General features: G+C 55.4%; 1 protein-coding gene across 3 annotated transcripts; it reads right to left on the bottom strand.

The window, feature by feature from the left end:
- Window positions 1–395: 395 nt before the first annotated feature.
- On the bottom strand, window positions 396–20445 carry TLE2 (TLE family member 2, transcriptional corepressor). 3 transcript variants are annotated; one of them, XM_079917821.1, is made up of 20 exons: window positions 20320–20445; window positions 20145–20242; window positions 19697–19760; window positions 19169–19213; window positions 16671–16733; window positions 14246–14320; window positions 13844–14024; window positions 13482–13501; window positions 11793–11900; window positions 11401–11445; window positions 10667–10816; window positions 9013–9151; window positions 8022–8182; window positions 6889–6965; window positions 5871–6120; window positions 5194–5441; window positions 4917–5064; window positions 3186–3336; window positions 2311–2387; window positions 396–903 (listed from the first exon to the last, which is right to left on the bottom strand). In XM_079917821.1, exons 1-20 carry the CDS (start codon window positions 20341–20343, stop codon window positions 796–798), a joined length of 2232 nt encoding a protein of 743 aa, XP_079773947.1. In that variant the 5' UTR covers window positions 20344–20445; the 3' UTR covers window positions 396–795. The 3 variants fall into 3 exon arrangements, 2 of the variants coding, with proteins under 2 accessions (XP_079773947.1, XP_079773946.1); XM_079917820.1 differs by having other exon boundaries at window positions 13844–14027; XR_013827712.1 differs by lacking the exon at window positions 4917–5064 and having other exon boundaries at window positions 13844–14027.
- Between the last annotated feature and the right edge of the window lie 4388 nt (window positions 20446–24833).

Raw genomic sequence — 24833 nt, forward strand, 5'->3', positions numbered from 1 at the left:
TCTTTGCTGTCACCTCCTCTGGGACTGTGACCTCCGCTCAGCACCTAACCGTGGGCTGGGCACCGTGTGCCAGGCTCTTAGGAATTATCACGGAGTCTCAAAGGAAACATGACTGCACCCCAAATACCTTCGTGCTCTACCATATTCCCTAACGCTCTGTACGTGGGCAGGGTCTTGGGGTGAGTCTGTCCCACAGGCTGGCAGTAGAGCACATAGGTGAAGCTTTGGGGCCAAGGATGTAGAAGCAGCCCCCCTGCTACGTTGGCCTCAAAAGCTACACACTGAGGTGGCAAAGCCTCCACCTGGAGCCCTGAGTGTCTGCTTGGAGTCGAGCCCCACCCGCCACATGGGCATGGGTGAGAAATAAACATCTATCGTTTCAACCAACTGAGATCTGGGGGCTGTTTGTTACGTGGCACAATGGAAGCCACACGGCCCAAGACAACCCCCATTTCCTGTGGTCGACCCCTCAGCATTTCATGCGGAATGAATTCTTTCAATGTCCAGGTGAGGAAAAAGAGGCTGACACAGCTAGCAAGTGGCCTTCCCTCCGGAACCGTGCCCAGGAAGAGCAAAGGTTCCTGGCTCCTCAGCCCAAGACAGAAAGGCGGTTGTGATAAATACGTTTATTTCCCCCAAGTCCCCCTGCACATCTGGTCCCACATCCAGCAGGGGAGGACGTAAGGCGGTCAGCCGGAGAGCAGATGAGATTTAGTGCTCAGAGTAGGACTGGAGAGGCGGTCCTGGATGCCTCTCCCTCGGGAGTTGGGCCAGGGGTGCAGGAAGAGTGGCGTCTCAGTAGACCACCTCATACACGGTGGCCTTCTTGTCCCCAGAGCCTGTCACGATGTATTTGTTATTCCCGGAGATGTCACAGCTCAGCACGGAGGATGACTCCTTGGACTGTCGACAGGGAGGGGAAGGGGGAGAGAGAAGGGAGAGTGAGGCACGGCCAAGGCCAGCACGGCCAAGGCCAGCACGGTCTGGTTCGTGCTCCCGACCACCAGCAAGTTCAGAGCAAGGAGGCAAGGAGACTGCCCACAGGGGTGAATCTGTGGTCCAGGCTGGGCCCAAGATAGGACTCAGGGGAGCCCAGTGTGGGGAGCCTAGCAGAGGGGAGGGAAGGAGGGTGACACATTTTCCAGAGAAAGGTCCTTTGGAGCTGAGCCTCTGGACAGGTGACAATGCTCCTGGGAAGAGCGAGACCTCGGTTCTCTGGAACAGGAGAACTGCCCTTTCCTGGGAAGCTCAGAGAGGGTGTGCACCAAGCATGAGGCCACACAGCACAGCAGAGGGCTGAGCTCACAGCAGGATGACCTACATACACCAGTGCTCTGCAAACTTTTTCTGTAAAGGGGCCAATAGTAAATTTTTAGGCTTTGACCTGAAAGCTCATTTAAGTCCAAATGCGCTCTGGCCATACGTCCAGAGACCAAATCAGTCTGTGTTACATCATCTCCTTCTTCTTTTACAACCCTTTAAAAAATGTAAAAACCACTCCACATCCAGCAGGATGGCTATAAGAAAGACAACAGAACAAGTGTTGTTGAGGAGGGGGAGAGATCAGAACTCTCACACTCTGCTAGTGGGAACAGAAAATTTGGAAAACGGTCTGGCCGTTTCTCCAAAGATTAAACAATTATCAGCAATTCCACTCCAAGATATCTGCCCAGGAGAAATGAAAGCATGCATGCACACCAGAACTTGTACATGAATATTCACAGCAGCCAAAAAGTGGAAACAACCCTAGTGTCCATCGACGGGTGATGGATAAACACAATGTGGTCCATCCATACAGTGGAATATTAGCCTTAAAAGGGAAGGAGATTCTGACACCTGCTACAACGTTCATGGACCTTGGGAACATGATGCTCAGTGAGAGAAGCCAGACACAGAAGGATAAATCTTGTGTGATCCCACTCATATGAGTCATCAAATCCATAGAGACAGGAAGTAGACGGTGGGGGCCAGGGGCTGGGGGAGGGGACGGAGAGTCAGTGTTTCATGGGGACGGAGTTTCAGTTTGGGCAGATGAGAAAGTTCTGGGGATGGATGGTGGGGATGGCTGCGCGACAGTGTGAATGTGCTTAATGCCACTGAGCTGTGCGCTTACAAATGGTTAAACTGGCAACTTTTATATATATTTTATCACAATTAAGAACAAAAACAGGCTGTGTACAGATGTGGCCCTCGGGCTGACCGCTCTGCTTTAGTAGCTCGTGGCTGGTGGGGACACTTCCCTGTTCAATCCCCACGGGGTCCCCGGGCACCTGGTGTCCTGCGGGGCTGGGGACCTCAGACACGAAGTACCTGGAAGATGCTGGCTCCGTACGGCGTCCTCCAGGCATTGAGCAGGTTGTCTTTGCCGGTGCTCACGAACCACCGCCCTGGGGGAAGCAGGGCAGGGAGTTCAGGCGGGGGGCAGACTGGAGGAAGCCAGGGCTGGGGGCTGCGGGCAGAGCCGGGGCAGCCTGGTCTGGCCTCTCTTCTCCCTCCCTTTCTCACACCTCTGCCCGTCTCTGGGGGACAGGAGGCCCCTTAGCTGATGCTCGAGCTTCCCCGCCACATTCCAGATACCGAAGCCAAGGCCTCAAAGGGCTCCAACTGGCCTTCAAGAAGGGGGAGCCCCAGGAGAACGTTGCCAGATAAAAACAGGGTGCCCAGTTACATCTGAATCCGAGATCAACCACACATCATTTTTAGTACCGGTGGGTCCCATATAGTACATTATCTGTTTGTTCGGGTTTTTTTTTAAGTATATGTAAGTTCCCTGAAATACTTGGGACATATCTATACTAAAAAAAAAAAAAAAAATTTAGTGTAAGTATATCCCATGCAATATTTGAGATATATCTGCACTAACACATTAGTTGCTTTTTAGTGTAAGTATGTCCCACGTATTTGAGGGACATACTTATGCTAATAAATTACGTGTTGTTTAGTGTAAGTATGTCCCACAAAATACTTGGGATCTACTTACTTATGCTAACTAATTCTTCGTCCTTTAGAGTATGTCCCATGCAATACTTAGAATGGGACAAGTAAGGAATGACTGCTGTTTACCTAAGATTCAAATTAAACCAGGGATCCTCTTTTTCTGTCATGGGTTTTTTTTGTTGTGGTTGTGTTTTGGCAACCCTGCCCCAGCACCCTGGAGTCCCCACCCCAGACCGGCAGACACACACCACAGGAGGCAAATTTGAGGGAGAGCACACAGCTCTCGTGAAGATGCAGCTGGTATTTCTCGGGTTTTCGGACGTGCAGGATCTCCACGTTGCTGCTCTCCATGCCAACCGCCAGCCAGTCCTGGTTGGGGCAGTGGCCCAGGGAAAAAATCTGGGGGTGAAGAGGGAAGACAGGAGATGAAAAACCCCTTGGGATGTGGGGGGGATGCCCAGAGCTGGGGGGCCAGGGCGGGGAGGGGAGATGTCCAACACTCTCCCGCTGCAGCTCCCGCGTGGAGAAGCAGCTGGCCCTGGGCCTGGAGCACAGCAGGCAACTGCGTGTTGAATCATTAATATTAATCAGAATTACACGGAACCCTGGGGCCTCATATCCATTATCTGCTCTGAACGCACAACAGCTCTGGGAGGGAGGGAGGGAGGGAGGGGGCGAAGCCAGCAAGGACAGTAGCTCCCCTTTAGCAGATGGTGGAAGGGAAGCTGAGGCCACATCCAGCTCAAGGTCATATAGCAAGTCCATCAAAGAACAGGCCTTCTGACTCCCAACTTGGAACTTTCCCCACTTGTCAACACCAATTTTTACTTTGATTTGAAAGTACGTGGTGGCTACATAAGTCTGTGCCCCATGCCCAGCGCCACACAGAGAGGCATAAGACCCTGACCCATCCTAAGCCTCTCAGAGTCTTACTGACAAATGAGACATGTGTGGAAAGAACCATAAATTCACAGCAAAGCCTGGAAGGTTTCACGGGTTCCTGGACATATAGAAGTGTTTCTGTATAAAGAAGGGCCCGGTGGGATGGGAGATATTCACCATGGGATCACCAGATACATATGCCACCCATTTAAATTTTGGGGACACGGGATGGACAACTATACCCACCTGCACCCCTGATTTTCCTATCAAAGGAAGCTTCAAGCTAAAGAAAAGGTAAAAAAAGAAAGAGTTTGGGGGCTAGTGCCCACCAGATTTCAAGGAGGGGGCAAACTGGAGATGGGTTTTGAAGGGTGTGTAGGAGTTTACCAATGGGAGAAAGGAAAGGAAAGGCATCTCAGCCAGAGAGAACTGTAAGTGGGGAGGTCCAGAGGTATCACATGGCATGGTGTGTGTGAGACTAGAGCACAGAGGTCTTAAAGAACAGGCCAAGGAGCTCACAACCTGCCCCTAAGGCAATGGGAGACAGGATCTGGGTCCAGGGTATCTGGAGACCTGTCCTTGACTCTTTGCTCAGCCCTGGGGAGCCCCATGATTCTGTCCAACCCCTTCACCACATCCTTCAATCTGGCCTTCCACAGCACCCCCAATAGAGACCTCTCTGTGTCCGGCTCCTATCGGTCCCCTGGGGTCAGCAGCTCCCCCACAATGAGTCCTGGTGGGGGGAGGTGGTCAAGAGCTCTCAGTAGGGTCAAGGGGTTGAAGGCTGGCAGGAGAAACCAGCTACACAAGAGACAAAGGAACAGAGGAATGGCTTGGCAAGAACATCTGGGAAGATGATCTGAGGGTCTTAGTAGCCCCACAGCTTGATACAAATCAGCTCCTTTGTGCTTCCCTGTGCTGTCTTTGAAGAATTAAAGAGGAAGGTCTGTGAATTTGTCTCAAGGACAAGAAAGATGGGCACAGAGAGCAGGTATTTGGTGCTGCCCGGCATCTGGAAGTGGGTGCCTCAGGGGGAGAGGAAGGGAGGCCGGATTCCTGGAGCTTGTGTCCCCCTTCTGCCAGATCCCGTGCGGCACCTGGGAGCTGAAGTCATGCTGCTGCAGCTGGCGGCCCTCCCGCAGGTCCCAGCAGCGCACGGTGTTGTCCAGGCCCCCTGTCCAGAGCCGAGTGCCGTAATCAGAAATGTCGATGCAGCTGGCCCCATCCGTGTGGCCCTGGAATTGCCTGGAGGAAGGAGGGCCCAGGTGTCCATCCTGGAGGAGGTGCTGTTCCAGCATCCTCCCAGGCCGCTCCCACAGCACAAAGGGGAGACGGCAGGGGCTTGCCCGAGGTCACAGGGCACCGGCCACCCACCTGACCATGGTCTGGTTCTGCAGGTCCCAGACCACGATGTTGCCGTCGCTGCAGCAGGAAAAGCAGACCTTGGCGTCGGGGCTGACGGCCAGGGCGTAGCAGGCGGGCGCCGAGGAGGTCAGCTCCGCCTTGATGCGAGGGGTGGGGGCCGCCAGGTCCCAGATGGACAAGGTGCTGGCCTCACCACCCACTATCAGACTCCGGCCGTCCGGCAGCAGCTTGCAGGAACGAATGTAGTTGTCCCGGTTCTGGGAGGGGAGAGAAGCAAGGGCGTGGGGTAGCACCCTTAGCCATGCCTGCCAGAGCCCAGCTGAAAAAACCACCCCAGTAGGCCTGTAAGCTCTGCCCCTGGTTGGCCTATAAGCGCCACCCTACTGGCGTTAATCTCCAATCCTGTTGGACTGTAAGTTCCACCCTCATTGGCCTATAAATCCTGCCCCTGGTTGGCCCATAAGCTCCACCTCACTGGCCCATAAGCCCCAACCCTGTTGGGCTATAATCTCCACCTGTGGGTGCCCTAAGAGCTCTGCCCCAAACTGGCCAACAAGCCCCACCCTGGTTGGCCTATAAACTCCACCCATTGGCCTATAGCCCCACCCCTAGGTGGCCTGTAAGGTCCGCCCGGGTCGGCCTATAAGCCCCGCCCCGCTGGCCTGCAAGCTCCGCCCCGCCCTCACCAGGCAGTCCAGCTGAGCCACTGGCGTCTTGGCGCCCGGCTGGCCCACGTCCCACACCTTCACACAGCCCTTGCCGCCCGTGTACACATGCTGCGTGGTGCCGCTGATGGTGACCGCGCAGACCACCTCGCCGTGCGCCAGCGTGTGCAGCTGCCGCGCGTGCCGCGGGATGCCGGCGCCCACCAGCGCGTCAGAAGGGAAGGGCACCGGCTGCATCTGCCCGTCCGCAGACACATGGAAGGAGTACGCCCTGGACGGGAGGTGGGGCATGACGCACGGGGAGCCGGGACCCTCCCCACCCTCACCCCCCTGCCTGTGCCCCCATGCGTTTAGGGACGGGGCCCCAGGATCAAAGGTCAGCGTGATACTGAAGAGGAAGGGGTCCGGCCGTGGCCTGATGCATGGTAAGCAAGCACTTAGTGAATCTCCGTGGAACAGAGGATCCAGGAAGATGCCCTGTGAGCTCCAGAGAACGCAGTCCAATGGCAGCCACCAGCCACAGGGCCAGTTAAATGGAAAGAAATTTAAAATTTCAGTTCCTCAGTCGCAGTGACCACATTTCAAGTGCTCAAAAGCCACAGATAGCTGATGGCAATCAGACTGGACAGCTGTTAAGTGTAGAACATTCCCGTCACGGCAGAAAGTTTTACTGATCTTGGGGCCGGGTCATTCTCTGGGATGGGGCAGTCCTGTGCACTGTAGTGTGTTGAGTATGATCCCTGGGCCCCCACCCACTAGAGGCTAGAAGCACTTGGGTGTGACAACCAAAAATGTCACCAGACATCACTAAATGTCCTGAGGTTGGTAGGGGAGGGCAGTAAGGAAGCACAAAATCCACCCCCTGCTGAGAACCACTAGTGTAGGCTTTGCTTGTTACATAACCCTCTCTCCAGAGAGCAACTCCGGGAGCCCCGATTATCTTACAGAAGAGACTTTCTGGAAAGGCAGCAGGGAAGCCCAACACCCACCCCACAATGTAAGCACCTGAGGAGGCAGGGAGCCCCACCCTGGTACTCACGGCTTTCCCCCGGGGATGGTGGGCAGGGAGGAAGAGATGGACGACCCTCGGAGATGTGGATGAGACTCAAATGCCATCTGCCAAAACGCCAACGGGGGTGTCATGGGCGGATGACTCAAACCCACAACTGCCCTCTCCCGTGCTCACTTGCCATATTCCTCTCTGTTTATCAGAGAACACACCCCCCAATTTGTTTATCAGCCCCTCCCCAAGAAAGGGGAGGTGCCCTTTCCTTTACCCATCCTACAGATGGGAAAGGGGAGGCTTTCACATGAGGGAACCCCAAGGTATCTGGCTGGGGAATCCTACGGCCCCAGAGGTGGAAGGATCCTGATGAATCTTCTGTCCAATGCACAGAACAGGGGTCAGCAAACTCCAGCCCCCTGCTTGTTTTCATAAATAAAGTTTTATTGGCACACAGCCATTACTGTATATGTTGTCTATGGTGGCTTTTGAGCTATGAAGGCAGAGTTGAGTAGTTGTGATAGGGATCAACTGGTCTGCAAGGCCAAAAATACTTACCATCTGGCCCTTTACAGAAAACACTGCTGACCTCTGTTCTACAACACCCCTTGCAAGTGCCCCCCCAGCCTCAGGCCTTGAATAACTCCAATGACAGGCATTTTCTTCCCTCTGGAGGCATCTACACCCACTGCAGGATGGCTCACTCTAGCAAGCATCTGTCCCAGTACTGCCCTCTGGGGCCCACGCACCAGCTCAGGAGTCTCATGCCTCTCCTTCAACTCTTTCCCATGGTACATCACTTCCAGTCCTCTCCCTGGGGTAGTCCTTCCTCTACAATCTACCAGAATCACCAACGTCCCTTAAAAATCAGGGCAAGCAACTGTACACCAGGCTGAAGCACACCCTCACATCCCATGGCTGAGGTTCTCTGGTTCTCTTAACGCAACATAATCACAGTTGTTTCTTCCACAGTCACAGGTGCTTATTTGTATTAAGCTTGTGGGGCTACTGAGACCCTCAGATCATCTTCCCACATGCACTTGCCAGGCCAGGACTTTCCTCCGTTTCCCAATTCCCTGGTCTTTGGGTGTGGACCTGGTTTCTCCTCCCAGCCCCCAGCCCCTGGGCCCTGCTCACACCTCCTGGCATCTCCCACCCTGACGACTCACCATGGGGGAGCGTCCATACATCACAGAGCCGCTGACCTGGGGGGACAGGTGGAGGCTGACGTAGGAGCTGGGCACAGAGAGGTCCCCATTAAGGGCGCTGTGGGAGCCCAGGCTGAAGGATGTGGTGAAGGGACTGGAAAGGGTCAGGGGACTCCTCAGGGCTAAGAAGAGACAAAGACAGATCTTCAGACACGTTGGATCCAGATCCTGCCTTCCACTGCCTTGGGGGAGCTCCAGGGCTCTCATGCTCTGGCCCAGCATCCACCATACCCTGTCCTATCTCCAGACATTTACAGCTGCTGTTGCCTCTGGCCAACAAGCCTTTCCTTTTCCTTTTTCAGTTATTGAATTCTTACTCATCCTTCAAAACCCAGACTCAATGTCCAGCAACGTCTCAGGAACATCCTTGAGCCTCCCCACTCCACCCCTTGCCTCCAACCTGGCCCATCTTGGGTCCCTTCCTCCACCCCAGCCCTGATCACACAGAGCTGGGAATTTTAGGGTCTGGGTCTCCTCCCCCACCACCTGGGAGCTCCCTGAAGGCAAGTTCCAGGGCTAGTTTCTTTCTGGGACTCCAGAACCAGCCAGAGCCCGGCCATAAGACAGAAAAGAGGAGCACTGTCATCCCCATATTAATGATGGGGAAAGTGAGGCTCAGAGAGGTTGATCACTTGCCCGAGGTCACACAGCTGGTGAGTGTCCAAAGCTGGCCTGAAACCCAAGCCTGTCTAACTCCAAAGCTTGTCTCTCCAGCACTGGGCTGAAGCCCCAGAGCAAGTCACTTCCCCTCTCTGGGTCTCAGTTTCCCTTGTCTGGGCCAAGACAATGAAGAAACGGAGGCCCAGAGTGAGGCAGTGTCTATTCTGAGTCATGGAAAGGGCAAGGCAATGCCCCAGCTGGAATCCACACGTCCTGCCTCCCCCACCCCCCACCCTTGTTTCAAACTCCCCGGAAAAGAGGCCTGTCCTGGCAGGCACCAGCAGGTGCTCACCAATACTGTCCGTGGAAGGTGCTGGCTTGGCCGCGAGCTGGCGGAGGTGACTGGCGGAGCTGGGCCCAGGGGTGGACGCGTCCTGGGGCGGGGAGGAGTCTGAGGACTTGGAGGCAGGGGTGCCGGCAGGAAGATCGTTCTGGGGGAGAGAGGGCAGCACTGAACACCCCCAGGCACCTGGTGCCTTGCAGCCCAAGGATCTGGGCAGAAGGTGAGTTGGAGGAGGGAGTACACCTGGAGCAGGCCAGGGCTCACGCAGGGACACACACACCAGGGGAGCGGGCCCCACAGCCGACCTCCTGAGCATGGGGCCCGCTCCCCTGGGGTGTGTCCCTGCACGCATCGGAACACCAGGCGGGTGCCTGAGCATCCACCCCACGGGGTGCACACACGTGCGTGCCCACGGGAACCCGGGCAATCTTGGGAGAACTGCGCATGCGGGTGATAAGGTACACAGGGCAACCACAGGGTCAGGGATGCGGTGAACATTCCTACATCTGGGGCATGGTGGGCGCACAGGGATCACGAGAGAAAGCGACGCACAAAGTTAGAGGCTGGCGCATCCTTCAGGGCCGAGGAACAAACTCTAGGATGGGCTCTCGAAGTAGGAGACCACAGTATGCTCCCAGATGCAAGACCCTCACCCGGTACTGCTGGGCACCCCCTTGCTCCCCACGAGGAGCTCCCCCACTGCTGTCTGTCCCCGTGGGGACCCTGGAGGAGAGGGGAAGCCGGACCTCCTTCACGGAGGAACAAGCTCTGTCTCGGCTTCCTGCCATCGCTTCCTTTGCCTTTCAAGAAACTTCACATCCTCGTCTTGTGTGGGCTGCGCCCTATCCTTCCTTTACAAGGTCACACATTTTGTGACAGCCACACTCACACACCCACGACAGGGAGCGGATGGTGCCAACGTGGGGACCAGGGGGGCCTTCTCCATTAGGACAGCGCCGCCCCTCCCCCTCTTTGTCTCCTTGGAGTGGGAGGAGGGCACAAGAGATGCGATGGGAGCCCCAACCTTGGCGGTTGCCATAGCAACCTGCTGGGAGGGGAAGCCTAGAAACCGACACAGTCTCCCTGGTAAGGGCAGGGCAGGGGTCTGGGGAAGATTTGGGGGCAGGGACAAAAGGAGCTGAATTGAGAATGCCTGGGGGAGTGCTTTCAGGTGGTCCTGACGGCTGGCATTAAACATCGGGAGGCCCAAGGAGAGAGCTGTTCTGATATGGGTCATCTTTTCTTGCAGGGACCACATCTCAGGTTGGGGCTGGTGTGTTCCCAAGGCCTTAACACTCCCAGGGCTGGAATCAGCCTGGCCAAGCCAGCAATTCTATAGTTTCACTGTGTTTATTTTCACCAGATTTCCTATTTATTGCAAGAGATACTTGGTTTCCACATAAGATGGTGAGCTGCCTTTTAATATTATTTACAAAGTTGCCTTTTCAGATTTACTGAGGTTCCGCAGAGTGAGTCCACTTAGGAAAAATTACTGGACTAATGTAGAGGTGTTTTTTAGGAAGGCAGCAAAATAATCACTAAGGAAATCCTGGACCACAACAGCCTGTTTCATTTCTCATCACTCCACATCTAATGTGGTAGAATCTGTTTCCAGGTCCCCAGGATGAATAAAATGAGTTTCAAGGCTTCCCCTACTCCTTACCAAGACGAGCTCCTTGGTTCTGGGGAGCGGTGAGCCAAGGCTGGAGGCCAAGGAGGCTGGACTGTCCACCAGGTCCCGACGGGCAGGGATGCAGATGGGTGCCTTTCCACATGGGGTGGTTGCTGGGCTGGGGGGCTCGGAGGGTTGGTCCTGGGTTGGAGGAGGTGATGATGAGTGGGGGGGAGGGGCGGGGTAAAGTGGCAGGGGAAGGAGAGGCCCTCTCTATACCCTGCTCGTGTCCTACCCCAACCTCTAGACTGGGCACCTAGGACCCACCTTGGGAGGATTATGAAACCTCCCTGAGCCTCAGTGGACTCATCCGTAAAATGGGTTAAATGACCTAAGCACACATAGCAAGGACTATATATGGGCTTGGTTTTGTTTTCCCTCATTGAACAGATGGGGAAAAGTGAGGCCGGGGAAGGGGGTGTCACTCTCCCAAAGTGACACGGTGAGCCAGGGCTTGAAGCCGCTTCCGTTGCCCACATCCAGGGTTCTCTGGGTCTCAGTTTCCCCACCTGTGCTATGGAGAGGAGGTCAGCCTGGGGTGCCCCAGTTTCTCCTACTTCCCCTGGCCCCGTGCCATCCCCATCCCAGCCATCCCATAGAGAGGGGAACACCAGGACACCCACTCCCTCTGGGTCCCCCAAATCCCCGGATAACCCACTGCCTGCTCTGTGCCCAGACCTCCTAGTCCTGAGGTCAGAGTGGGAGGAGGCTGGACCCCGACTCACCTCGTCCACCACCAGGTTGTAATCGCTCTTGTCCTCATCACTCTCCTGGGGGGACAGGGGGGAGAGAGCTCACCCTGGCCATGCTCCTGCCTCCACGCCCCTTACATCTCTTCAGGAGGGTTTGACTGGGATTCTGTGGTTTGGTTCATTTGCTCAAGTACAAGGGAGGCCGGGGAGAGGGGGGAATCCTTCAATGGAGGAGATGGAGCTGAGTGCCCAGGAGGTGCTGTGTGGCCTCACTTTACTCCTCTGTGCAGTGGGGGAAGAGCCAGAGACCAGGAGGCATCCTTACCTCCTTCCCAGCTCCTGACCCACAGGGGCAATCAATCTCTCAGGCTGGTCCGCCTCCCACACTGTCTGCCCACCCCAGTCCATGTGTGCCCCCGACTCACATAAGGTCCCGACAGATCCTTCTCCTCCGCTCTCTGCTTCCCATTGCCACCCGGGCCGCTGGGTCGCTCCTCTTCCGCCACACTCTCTGGGGGTGAGGGGGATGCACTCTGCAGAGACACAGGGCCCCAGACTGCGTCCTGGTCCAGCCAAAACCAAGGATCCCCATCACTGTTATTAGGATCTGTGCCTCAAGCTTCCCATCTGGGAAAAGGGACCTTCCGAGGGCAGACTCAGTGGGGTCATGACAACCACAAATGTCCCCAGACATCGCCCAGGGTCCCCTGGGGGGGGCACTAATGTGAACTGAGATGAGCTCTAAGTGCAAAATGCATTCGGATCTTGGAGGCATAATACAATAAAAAGAACGGAAAAGATCCCATTAAAACTGTTTTATGTTGGGAGTTTGGGTTTTGTGGGGGGCATGAGCCAACCTTGCAGGTCTCCTTGCATGACCCTGCAATAAACCTTTCTCTGCTCCAAAAAAAAAACCCAAAAAACAAAAAAACAGACTGTTTTATGTTGATTACAGGTTGAAATATTTTAGATGCATTGTGTTAAATAAAATTTACTATTGAAATTCATTTCACCTCATTAACTTTTTTTTTTTTTTTTTTTTTGCGCGGTATGCAGGCCTCTCACTGTTGTGGCCTCTCCCGTTGCGGAGCACAGGCTCTGGACGCGCAGGCCCAGCAGCCATGGCTCACGGGCCCACCCGCTCCGCGGCATGTGGGATCTTCCCGGACCGGGGCACGAACCCATGTCCCCTGCATCGGCAGGCGGACTCTCAACCACTGCGCCACCAGGGAAGCCCAAACTTTTTTAATGTGCCTACTAGAAAATTTACAGTGATGTTTACACAAAGCTAAACGTGTGACTGAAGCTGCATAAACACACACACACACACACACACACACACACACACGAGTGCATGTAAAACCGTGAAGTGGGAATAAGCCCTGTGGGTTGCACCCATGTCTGTTTCCTGGCTTTGATATGGTATTTTAGTTTTGCAAGATGTTATCATTGGGTGAGGGGTGCATGGGACCTCCTTGTACATTTCTTTGCAACCTCCTGGGCATCTGTAATGATTTCAAAATTAAACAAGTTTAGGGCTTCCCTAGTGGCACAGTGGTTGAGAGTCCGCCACCGATGCAGGGGACACGGGTTCATGACCCGGTCCGGGAAGATCCCACATGCCGCGGAGCGGCTGGGCCCGTGAGCCATGGCCGCTGGGCCTGCGCGTCCGGAGCCTGTGCTCCGCAACGGGAGAGGCCACAGCAGTGAGAGGCCCACGTACCGCAAAAAAAAAAAAAAAAAAAAAAAATTAAACAGGTTTAAAAAAATTACCTACGGGGCTCACATGATATTTCTATTGGTCAGCACTCTTGTAAATGATAAAATGGAGTGGATGAGGGATAAATTAATGATGGAGGGATGGATGGAATGCTACCCGAGCATGCATTCATTTATTCAATTGCAAAAACTCGCTAGAGATGGAAAATTTAAAATAAATAAAACTCTAGTCTTACGGGCATCCCCCCCACCAAAAAAAATGGCTACACAGTGTGAAAGCAGGATGCGGTCTCCTTCTGAGGCCCCTATCAGCTCAGAACAAGCAGCTTCAGCCACATGTGAAGACAAAGCAAATGTGAGATAAGAGGGCAAATCCCCCATGCCCCTCAACTTACCCTGCTCGGGGCTCTCTCCACTGACAGGCGGGGGCGTGGTGAAGAGAGAGAAGGAAAAAGAATGAGGTGTTTGTGCCACCGTGCCAGAGCGCAGAGCCCTCCACAGTGTATAAAGCCCCCTTCCCAGGTCAGAACCCCCCCTTCTCCTTCCAACACCCTTGCAAGGGGTGGACAATCCCTTCCCCGCACCATTCAGATAGACGCTCAGAGAGGGATAGAACTTGCCCAAGGACACACAGCCCACTGGGAACAGAGCTGAACCCGCGACCCTGCAGCCCCTTTGGTGAGTTTGATGGTCCAGCTATCCTCTCCATGGGCCCCTGCGGGCCCCCAGCCCGCAGCATCTGGTGATGTCCACTCACCTCTGGACCCCTCGGCCTCCACGCCTGTCCGGTCCTCCTTGGCAACCGCGGCCAGCTGAGCCTGGGCGGCCAGGGCTCCCGACAGGGCCAGCAGCCCCGTAGCACTGCCGCCCACCAGCCCAGCCGGGCGAGGGGTGAGGGGCACAGGGGGGGCGTGGTGCGACAGTGGCTGGAGCTGCTGCTGCTGGAGAGGAGGGGGGTGGGCCAGGGGCGGGCGGGGGCGGGGCCCCGGCCGTGCCCTACCACCCCCTACAAAAGGCTATGGAGAGAGAGCCGGGACAGGCAGGGTCCAGGCAGAAGGGGCACCCTTGAGGTCTCTAGGGCGGCCAGAACCCAGGCCAGCTGCCCACCCGGCACCCCCAGCTTCACCACCCACGGCGGGGCGGGGGCCGGAAGACTCACGCCGATGAGGCTGTTCAGCTCCCCCACGGTCACCTGCTTGGCCCGCTCCACGGCCTGCAGGACCTGCTGTTGGTGCTGGGGGTGGGTGGGGGGAGGGCGCTCAGGAGAGCCCCCCATCTGCTCGGCAACCCCACCTCCCAGGCCATGCCCTCCGGGGCCCCTCTTCTTCTCTCACTTTTTTTTTTTTGGCGTCGGGATCTTAGTTCCCTGACCAGGGATCGAACCCGTGCCCCCTGCCATGGGAGCGTGGAGTCCTAACCACTGGACCGCCAGGGAAGTCCCTTTTCTCGCTTGCTCTTTGTAGTTTCTTTCTCTCCCTCTCTCCCTTTCCTTTCAAAATCATGAAACAGACAGACAAAGAAACAAAGCATTTAAGTGCAGTTCAAACTAATAATTAGAAAACGGGGTTTATATATCAGGGTCCCTCCCTCGGCACTGCTTACATGGGGGCCGGGTCACCCTCTGTGGGCATTCGTCCCAGGCACTGTGGGGTGTGGAGCAGCATCCTCAGCCCCCCACTCACTCGATGCCAGGAGCACCCCCAGGGGTGATGACCACAAATGTCCCCAACATCAGCCAGTGTCCCCTGGGGGCAGAGTCACCCCCAGTAAAGAACCACTGTACAAATCAGTACCCGAGTACCAACCACCCAGGTCACAAAATACAAACTGGCAGCCTGTAGAGGCCCCGTACACCCCACCCTCATCCCACCCTCCTTCCTTCCTCTCCCCACCTTCCTGCAGTGATAAAATGTCCTCAGTCTGCACTGTTGGATACGGAAGCCACATGTGGCCATGGGCACTTGATATGTGGCTGGTGCAACTGGGAACGGGATGCCTCCTTTAATTTAATTTAATAGAAATTTACATGTAAATTTAATGTAATACATTTTAAAAGAAATATAAATTAATACAAATGTAAATGGCCACACATGGCTGGTTGCTCCTGTGTGTGCTCTAAGGCCACTTGTGCACCTGCAACTACCCAGGATGGGGATTTGGGCTGCGTGACACCACTAAGGAGGTGTCAGGATGCTAACCAGGCGCTCCTGTACAGGTCATGCCTGTCAGAGTGTGTCCAGGCCATGGATTAGTACATTTTGACTGTAAAGGGCCAGAGAGTCAATATTTTCAGTTTTGCAGGCCAGAGGGTCTCTATGGAAACTCCACAACTCTGCCATTTTATGCGGAAAGCTGCCATAGACAATAAGGCCATGAGTGGGCATGGCTGTGTGCCAATAAAACTTTATTTACAAAACAAGTGAAGGGCCAGTAACTTGGCCCTTGGGCTGTACTTTGCTGACTCCTAGTCTAGAAGCATGGAATTTGCTGGGGCACCCATGTGTCTTAATTCACTCCTTCCTAAAGTCTTTTTACCCTGTTTCCTGTGGTTTTGGCCTTTCTCACTCCGGGCCACCTTGTCCCCATCCTGGGCTTTCAGACACCATCTCTAAGTCTGAGACCAGAGAGAATCTCACTCCATCCCAAGAGCCCAGAAACCTCAGATTCAATGAGGTCCAAACCAAGAGGAGAACCTTTCCCTTTTTTGGTCCCCAACACAGTGAGGGCCCCCCTGTATCCACCCTGTGTCAGAATCCGTCCTCTTGTCTCTCTGGAGACAGGATACTCCAGATGGAAGCAGGAACAGGGGATGCAAAGGTCCTGAATAACTTGGGGCATTCGCACAAGGGCTAACTTTATTTTTTTAAGTTTCAATGAAGTGCTCATACTCTATAGTTTTATCTGCCCTGTTCCACCTTTTTGTACTATTGTGGTTACAAATACGTAAGAGTTACCCTTTTAACCATCTTTAAGTGCACAGCTCAGTGGCATTAAGGACATTCACACTGTCCTGCGACCAGCCCCACCATCCGTCTCCAGAACTTTCTCATCTTCCCAAAAGGAAACTCCGTCCCCAGGAAACATTGACTCCCAACCCCCCTCCCCCAGCCCCTGGCCCCCACCATCTACTTCCTGTCTCTATGGATGTGATGACTCTAGGCACCTCCTATGAGTGGAATCAGACAGTATTTGTCCTTTTGTGACTGGCTGATTTCACTCAACATAATGTAAGGACAAAGTGCTAAGGACTAATTTTTATTGGATATTTACTAAGCACCCAGCATCATCTTCACCACCTTGTATGTATCAACTGCTCTAAATTTCATGACAGAGGCACAGAGAGGGCAAGCCACTAGCCCAAGGCCACACAGCCAGGACTTGGACCGAGGCAGCCTGGCTGTAGGCTTGAGCCCCCCCTCCTCCCCCTCAGCCAACACCCCCCCTCCATCCCTAAGGCCCCAGCCCAGCCAGTGCCCAGGGCCCCAGGCCACCCAGCAGAACCAGTGCCTGTGGCATCCAGCCAGACCCCCTCCCCCACCCTTCTTCCAGCTCCGCTCCCCATCCCCCCCACGAAGCCCACTCACCTCCTGCGTCAGGAAGGGGATAATCTGAGCACAGATACCACTGAGGCGCTTCACAATCTCAGCCTGGCAGGAAGCAATGGGGAGGAGGCTTGGAGGGGAGGCTGTCAATCCAGAACCTCCACTCCAGGGCATAACAAGTCTTTGCAAAGCTTGGGGTGAGGGGCTTGTCACCCGCAGCTGCAAGTGTAGGGCACGGGCTCTGGGACAGACTGAGAGCCTGGCGAGGACACCGTCCACCTGATGTCCAGGGCAGCCTTGAGCCGGAAGACAGGACAGACAGATCCACCACCCGCCAGACCCACTCAACAGAGATTTCCAGAAAGCAGCTGAGCAGCCACCCAGCGCAGACTGTGACCCCGAGAAACTTTGAGTTTGAGCCCTGGCTGGGCCCAGGTCTCTCTCGGGCATGGCCCCTCTCTGGGTCGTGCCTGCGCCCAGGGGCTGTAGTCAGGGGCGATCCCAGAGCACCACACTCAGGGGTGTGATGCTGTGATATAAGAAATATACATTTGGGGGGAAAGAATTTGAAAAAGAATAGATATATGCATATTGTATAACTGAATCACTTTGCTGTACACCTGAAATGAACACAACATTGTTAATCAACTATAGTCCAACATAAAAGAAAAAGTTAAAAAAAAAAGAAAGAAATATACATTTGGTCTTTGCCTCAGTTCCTGGCACAGAGCTCCTAAACCCCTAGAGACTTCTGAGTATTAGAGGCAAGAGGAGCATCTTCTGTTATTCACAATAAGCCCGTTTCACCTGCACGTGAGTTTATTAAGAGGGATGGAACTTTCAATCCCACCCCCAACTCCGACCGCCGGGGAGTCAAGAGGAGCTGGAGATTGAGTCAATCACCAGTGGCCAGTGGTGAAATCAATCGTGCCTAGGTAATGAAGCCTCCCTAAAAACGCCTAACTGAAGTGGTTTCCAGAGCTTCTGGTGGGTGGACACATGGAGGTGCAGGGAGGGGGCGCCCGGAGCGGGCACGGAAGCTCCATGCCCTTCTCCATACCTTGCCCTGTGTATCCCTTCCATCTGGCTGTTCCTGAGTTATATCCTTTATCATGAAAGGGTGATAGTAAGAGCTTTCCCAAGTTCTGTGAGCCATTATAGCAAAGTATCAGACCAAGGAGTGGGTCGCGGGAACCTTGATGTATAGCTGGTGGGTCAGAAGCCCAGGAGGTCTGGACTTGCGATAGGCATCTGAAGTGGGGGCAGTCCTGGGGAGCTGATCCCTGAACCTGTGGGGTCTACACTGACTCTGGGTAGTGTGTTAGGATTGAGCAGAAGTGCAGGACACCCAGCTGGTGTCAGAGCTGGAGAACTCGGTGTGGCAAAAGCGAAATATTTGGTGTCAGAGGATAGAGATAGGATACGAAGAGTGTGGGTTTACTTGTAGGTTTCACCTGGGACCGGGGCTGGGCCGGGGACGCCAATAGAGGCTGAACAGAGGGGAAGCATGTGGGTGGGTAAGGGGGTGTTTTGTCAGCCTGTGCTTTGTCTCTGCCTCAGTTACAGGAGTGCTGGGTGCTGTGTGTATCTGGGTGAGGTTTGTGTCTTCCATCTGCTACCAGGAGGGTGGAACGAAGGCTCCTGGGGCCGGTACCCTACCCCTTACCCTCCATCCTATAAGGGGATCTATCTCATGCACCCATGGGACCACACCACGCTCCAGGCATACAAGCCCCCCGCCACCTACACCAGACGCAACAGAGCCCCCAGAGACCCAGAAAAGCACGCCAAGGCAGGTGCCCCCAGGCACTCCCAGTGTACCCCTACTTCTTCCCACCCACCAGAAAGACCCTAGGTTCTGCCCATTTATTCTAATATTTGGATGGACAAAATCCAAGATTCCTTCAACCTCAGGATCTTGGGGTCCCTTTCATCTCCTTAGAAAACATCAGGGTGCATGGGTGGTAGAATCCTCGCCTGCCCTTAGAAACCATCAGAAAATCTTGAGCTCAGGATCTGGGGGTTAATCTTGAGCAACCGAAGTCAATTGCAGAACCTTCAGGTCTAACTCAGAACCTTGAGATCACACTCAGAAGCTGAGGACAATCTCAGAACCTCAGATCATTAGGGTTAATCTCAGAACATTCAAAACAGCGACAGGACCTTGGGGTCCATCTCAGACTCTCAGGATCCATCTCCAAATGTCAGACATGCTGATCTGAAAGGGACCTCTAAGACTGTCCGTTTGTCCCCCTCCTGGGACAGAAGGCCCGCCCCAGCCTGGCTGACCTGGCTGCTGGCTTCTGCTATGAGCCTTCCTTGACAGGGATGCCTGGCCCCTGTCCACTGCCCGACTCTCTCGTAGACAAGGTCTCCAGAAGTTCATTTTCCTTTCATGAGGCTGAAATCTGGCCCCCTGATCCCAGAGATTTCAGGATAAGACCTCTGTTCCCTGGAGCAGAGGGAGCGACGGGTCCCTCTCACAACTTCCATCCCCAGCCCCCCGCCACTGGACACCCTTACCCCCAACACACAGTTACCTGCTTATGCATTTCAATGTTGAGCCCGTAGGACATTTCATAGTACTGCAAAGGAAAAGCTGTCTGGCAATGTCCACCGTGCCCATGGATGTCCAGCTGCTCTGGGTGACGCTGGGTCTTCCAACAGCCCCCAGACTGGGGGGGATCACAGCAGGACCCAGAGCCTCCCAGCTCCTTGGGGGCCCAGAGGGGGAGCCCAGAGAAGAAAGCAGGAACCCCCTTCATTCTCCCCACGGGAGTGGGGGAGGGGGGCAGTACCCAGATACCCTAGCCCCTCAGAGATGCTCATGAGGAAAGTGGGCATCCTTGCCTTATTGTTCTTAAGAGCTCGGAGGGCCCTGGGAGACAGCCTGGAATCCCAAGCTGCCCACTTTACAGATGAGGGAAAATGAGGCCCAGAGCAGGCCGGGGACTTGCCCCAGAGTGGTACTGGAGTCAGGATTCACACCCCACGTGTTTTCACTCACAGCCAAGCTCTCTTCCCCACTCTCCCCCACCCCCCCGCCCCGTTTTGACAACCCGCCTTACCATGACATAATGTCGCTGCATTTCTGTCTTCTCACTGGCCAACTTCTCACACTCCAGCTTGAGGCTGGGAAGGAGACGGGGCATCGGGATCCCACTCTCCCTGCCCCCGCAGCAGGGACACCCACGGACCCCTTCTGGGCCAGTTTCCAAAGCGATGGGATTGGCTCTCCCCCGCCCCACTTCCTCACACACACACCCCCACCTCCCGCCCCCAGGCCCACCCCATCCCTTCCCAGGCTCAAAATGTCCCAGCACTGGACCATCCGTCCTCCTCACCTGCGATTCTACCTGGAAGCCCTCCCTCCCCACGCCCCTGGGGCCCCTCCCTCCCCCCTGCACGCTGGAGGCCCCGCCCCTTCGCCCCAGCGGGCCCCGCCCTTCGCCCCCAGGTGAGCCCCCGGGTGAGATCCCGGGGCCCCTGGGGCGGGACGCCCCCGCCCCCCCTCACCTGTGGTACTGAGCCTGAAGAAACTGGAATTCTTCTTTGATGCGGTCGCAGATCTCCAAGATTGAGAACTTGAAGGGCTGGCCGGACTGAAGCGGGGTCTGGGGGTGGGAAGCCGGGGTCTGAGTTCCCGGACGCGCGACCCTCCCTACCCCCCGGAGCCCGGCCCCCCACTCACCGGGTGCCTTCCCTGGGGGTACATCCTGTCGATTCGAGAGGCCCCCCCTCCCACGCCGCCTGAGCTTGACGATATGGGGACGGGGGCGGAGAGGCGGCGGCGGCGGGATGGGGGAGAGGCTGGGGTGGGGGGCTGCCCGAGAAAGAAGGGGGCAGCGGCGTGGGGCAGGGGACCCCGGAGTCCCCCGCCCCCCGAGCGAGCGCGCGGGGTCGCGGGGACTGAGGGGCGCCGAGGCCCCTGCCGGGCTGGGGGCGCGAGGCCGGCGCAGAAGGTCGGGCGAGCAGCGGCCGGTTTCAGAGGCGCGGGCGACGGGCCCCGCGCAGAGCCGCCTCCCTCCGGCGGGGCTCGGCCGGGAGCCGCGGGCAGAGCCGCCTTAAGGTGGCGCCGCCGCCCCCCGGCCCACCCACCCCGTGCACCCCCGCGACCGCGGCCGCGGCCTTGGGACCAACCCCTCCCTTCCACCAGGGACGAGCGGGGAAACTGAGGCTCGCGTCCAGCCCCGCAAACGTCGCCCCCTCGCCCTCCCTGAGGGCCCATGAGAGAAAAGCGCAATAAATACCTAGTGGCCCACTGTGGGAGTAGCTTGGCGGGGAGGGGGGCAGTTGGGGGCCAGAAATGGCCTTTCTGAGGAAGTGGGCTAAGACAAGTGTCGGGAGGAAGCAGCCTGCCGAGTGTTGGCTGGGAAACCTGCCTGCACAGAAAGGGACCAGGTGAGGGATGGGGCTGGGGGGCAGAGGTAGGCCCTCGCCTTTTCCTGGCCTCAGTATTCGCATCTGTAAAATGGCAGAGGCAGGGGCTATTTTTAAAGGACACGGTACATGAACAGCCCTCAGCCTGGCCTGGCACAGAGTAGACTCCGAGAGCTGGGAGTTGGGTTCCGGTGGCCACCACCAGCAGACTGGGCTGTCTCCCCTTTCAGACGATGGGCTCCTAGAAAGCAGAGGTCCCAAGGAGGATGAAAACGAATTTCTGCCATCAGACTGAGGTCTCGCTGAGGACAGGGGCTCCATCTCCCATCGCAGACCACAGATATCCTGTGAGGTAGGAGGTGGGACATTCTTATTCCCATCATGCTTCTGAGAAACTTCAGGGTTGTTTGTAAAGTCAATCAACAAACACGTGTTGACAGCCTACTGTGGACCAGACACTGTTCTAGGCACTGGAGCTCAGCAGGGAAGCAGACAGAGAAAATCCCTGGCCTCCTGTTAATAGCTGCCCCTGTGTCATTAGGTGAGTAAGCAGAAGCATACAAAAGCCCTAACAAATTCATTGGGCATCTATGGCATGCCAGGCATCCTTCCAGGCACCAGGGTGGATGGAGAACAGATCCCTGCCTTCTCTGAGTTCAGGGGATAAGGCAAGATCACAGCTTGGAAATTATGGAATTCTGTGTGCATACAAAGAGGAGTTTAGGGGGCAGTTATAGAGGTAGCGGAGGGAATCTGCTTATCTGGGGTGTCTGGGAGAGACCTCTTGGAAGAGGTAATGTTGGAGATGAGACCTGGAGGATAAAGATGGGCAGCCATGGGAAGGGAGGAGAAGAGAGATCCTGAGGATAAAGATATGAGTGTGTATGTGTGTTAGAGGGAGTGAGTATTTGACGGCTCCCTATTGCCATCAAGATAAAATCCAAACTCCTCCCTCTTCCCACAAGGCCCTGCACAAACCCCCTCCCCACCCTCCCTTCCCTGATCCCAACTTCCTTCACTTTCACCCTCATTCACTCTGCTCCAGCTACACAGGCTTCTCCTGCTCACCTGGTACAGTCCTGCCCCAGGGCCTTTGCACTTTCTGCTCCCTTTACCTGGAATGCTGTTCCCTTGCTTCTCAGTCATTCAGGTCTCAGCTCAGATGTCATCTCCTCAGAAAGGCCCTTCCTGGCCACCCATCTAAGCAGTGCTCACCCACTCCACCCTGTAATTCTCAAACACTGCCTCCTATTCTCTCTCTTTCTAGGTCCTATCAGAGTTTGTTTCCGTTTGTGTTTTGTTTTGACATGATTGTGTTTCTTCTTGGGTTGTTGTACTCATTATTTGGTTCCCTCGCTAGGTTGTGTAGGGACAGAGCCCATCTTGGTGCCTGCAGAGACTGGCATACAATAAGTGCTCAGTAAATGAACAGGCACTGGCGTGAGAAGAAGAAACAGCAGATTCAGCTAAAACCAGAAATCACTGGCCACACTCCTGCTGGAGAATTCTAAGAAACAGGGGGTTCCACAATTCCATGATGCCGAAGGTTCATCATTCCAAGTTTGGGGGCATCTGTGAATTCCTAATTCCAAAACCTTTCCAGGAGGTGCCTTACCTCCCCTGGGAAGACAACAGGTCCCCTCTCTGGGCCACTAGTCCAAGCAGTGGTACCCCTTCCTCATCCTCTTCTCCTTTAGAGCCTCTGTCTTCTCCTGGGCCTTCTCTTGACAGAAGCCCTCCTTCTGGGGCTTCCCTGGTGGCACGGCGGTTAAGAATCCTCCTGCCAATGCAGGGGACACGGGTTCGAGCCCTGGTCTGGGAAGATCCCAGACGCTGGGATCATCCCACAAGCCCGTGCGCCACAACTACTGAGCCCACACGCCACAACTACTGAAGCCTGCGCGCCTACAGCCCATGCTCTGCACAAAGAGAAGCCACCACAATGAGAAGCCCATGCACTGTAACGAGAGTAGCCCCTGATCACCACAACTAGAGAAAGCCCGCGTGCAGCAACAAAGACCCAATGCAGGGCTTCCCTGGTGGCGCAGTGGTTGAGAGTCCGCCTGCCGATGCAGGGGACGCGCGTTCTTGCCCTGGTTCGGGAAGATCCCACATGCCACGGAGCGGTTGGGCCCATGAGCCATGGCCGCTGAGCCCGCGTGTCCGGAGCCTGTGCTCCGCAACGGGAGAGGCCACAACAGTGAGAGGCCCGCGTACCGCAAACACAACAAAAATAAGACCCAATGCAGCCAAACAAACCAAAAAATGCCTTCCATCTCTTCAAGTTCAACAGCTCCTTCTTGACCCTCATCTCGCAGCTCTGCCCAGAGCAGCCTTTCCTCTCCCTGCCCCCATGCCCTCCTGATCTGTTGGCCCTCCTTCCTCTCTGAGGGCTGGTCCTCCTAGCCTAGTCACCTGAATGTCACCTTTGCCCACACCTCTGGTTGCCCAGGCTCTGAGCCACCACGTTCTCTTGGAGGCTTCAGGCATCACCTTCATGGAGATGGTTCCAAGCTCTGGCTCCACTCCTGGTCCTACCCTGAGACCCAGCCCTGTGAGTAGAGCCACCAACTAATGGATGTCCCCTTGGATGTTCCCCAGGCCACTAGATGCAGCACCTCTGCCCAGACCTGTCCCTCACCCTGTCAGGCCCCAGTCCACCCTGATCCCCCAGGACAGAGCATCAGCATAGCCTCTTTTCTCCCCTTCTCCTGCCATGCAACCCTGCTCCCCATTCACACAGCCCCCTACCTGCACCAGCCCTTCATCCTCTCCCATCTGGACCTCAAGCCACCTTCTCACTCTGAGCAGCTTTCACTATTGTCACCTTCTGTTTGAGTCTGGCCCTCCCTCACCTAAAACCCTCCCATGGCTTCCTATGGTCCTTGGGACAAAGTTCCAGATCTTTAGGCATCAGATGCCCTGCACCACCTGGCCCAGCCCAGCTTCACTTCCCTCCACCGGTTCAAACACTCTCTGCTCTGGCCACATCAGCCAGATTACCTAATCTGTGTTCCTCTCCACCTCTGGGTCTTTGTTTATGTTGTTATCTCTTTCGAGAATTCCCTCCCTCTCCTTTTCTGCCTGGAGAAAATCCATTCTGTCAAAGCCCAACCCAAAAGGCACCTCCTCCAGGCAGCTTCTCCGAAAGGCATCTCCCCTTCCACACACAGACTGTTTAAAGTTGGCAGGTACATGGGTATTTATTCTATAAACACCTCTTCATGGGGAAGATGATGGGGCCCTGGCGAGGACCAGCCCCAGGCCTAGCCTGGGAGGTTCCTAAGGTGGGTGGGACAGAGCTGAGGACACACCGCAGGCCCACCTAATCAGTGCCAGGAAAACTGTGCCCAGGGCCTAAAGGACCCAGAGGACGAACAGGAGCTCTGCCTGGTGAGTTCAGAGAAGGCTTCCTGGAAGAGGGGACTTTTACCCATCAGTGTTTAGATCCCTCAGCCAGGCACACTCCACAGGGGAGGGTAAATACAGATTTGTGGATTGCCTGAGAAGCCACAAAACCACACACACACACATACACACACACACACACACACACACACACACACACACACACCTCTTAGTGTGTGTAATCTGCCAGGAAGGAGGAGATGATTTGCTCTGAGCAGCAGCAACCCGTTTGGGGAGCAGCTTTGAGAATTTGGGGAGGCTCAGCAGTCTGTGAGATGGGGATGAAACAGGAGGGGAGGGGGCAGGGCACAACCTTGAATGACATAGCCTGAGGACATGACATAAACTGATTACAACCAAATGGGTCCAAGATGGCAGATAAGTCGGACAAGTCAACTTCCAGTAGACCCTGAGCCT

Source organism: Stenella coeruleoalba (assembly GCF_951394435.1).
Source record: "Stenella coeruleoalba genome assembly, chromosome: 3".
NCBI lineage: Eukaryota > Metazoa > Chordata > Mammalia > Artiodactyla > Delphinidae > Stenella > Stenella coeruleoalba.

Excerpts from the sequence above, each read along its gene's own strand:
- TLE2 (XM_079917820.1), bottom strand. The coding sequence starts at position 20,343 with ATGTACCCCCAGGGAAGGCACCCG. Across the intron at positions 10,817-11,400 it reads ACAACCTGGTGGTGGACGAG|GACCAACCCTCCGAGCCCCC; the intron begins GTGAGTCGGGGT and ends CCTCCAACCCAG. Across the intron at positions 6,121-6,888 it reads ACCATCCCCGGGGGAAAGCC|GGCGTACTCCTTCCATGTGT; the intron begins GTGAGTACCAGG and ends CCTCCCGTCCAG.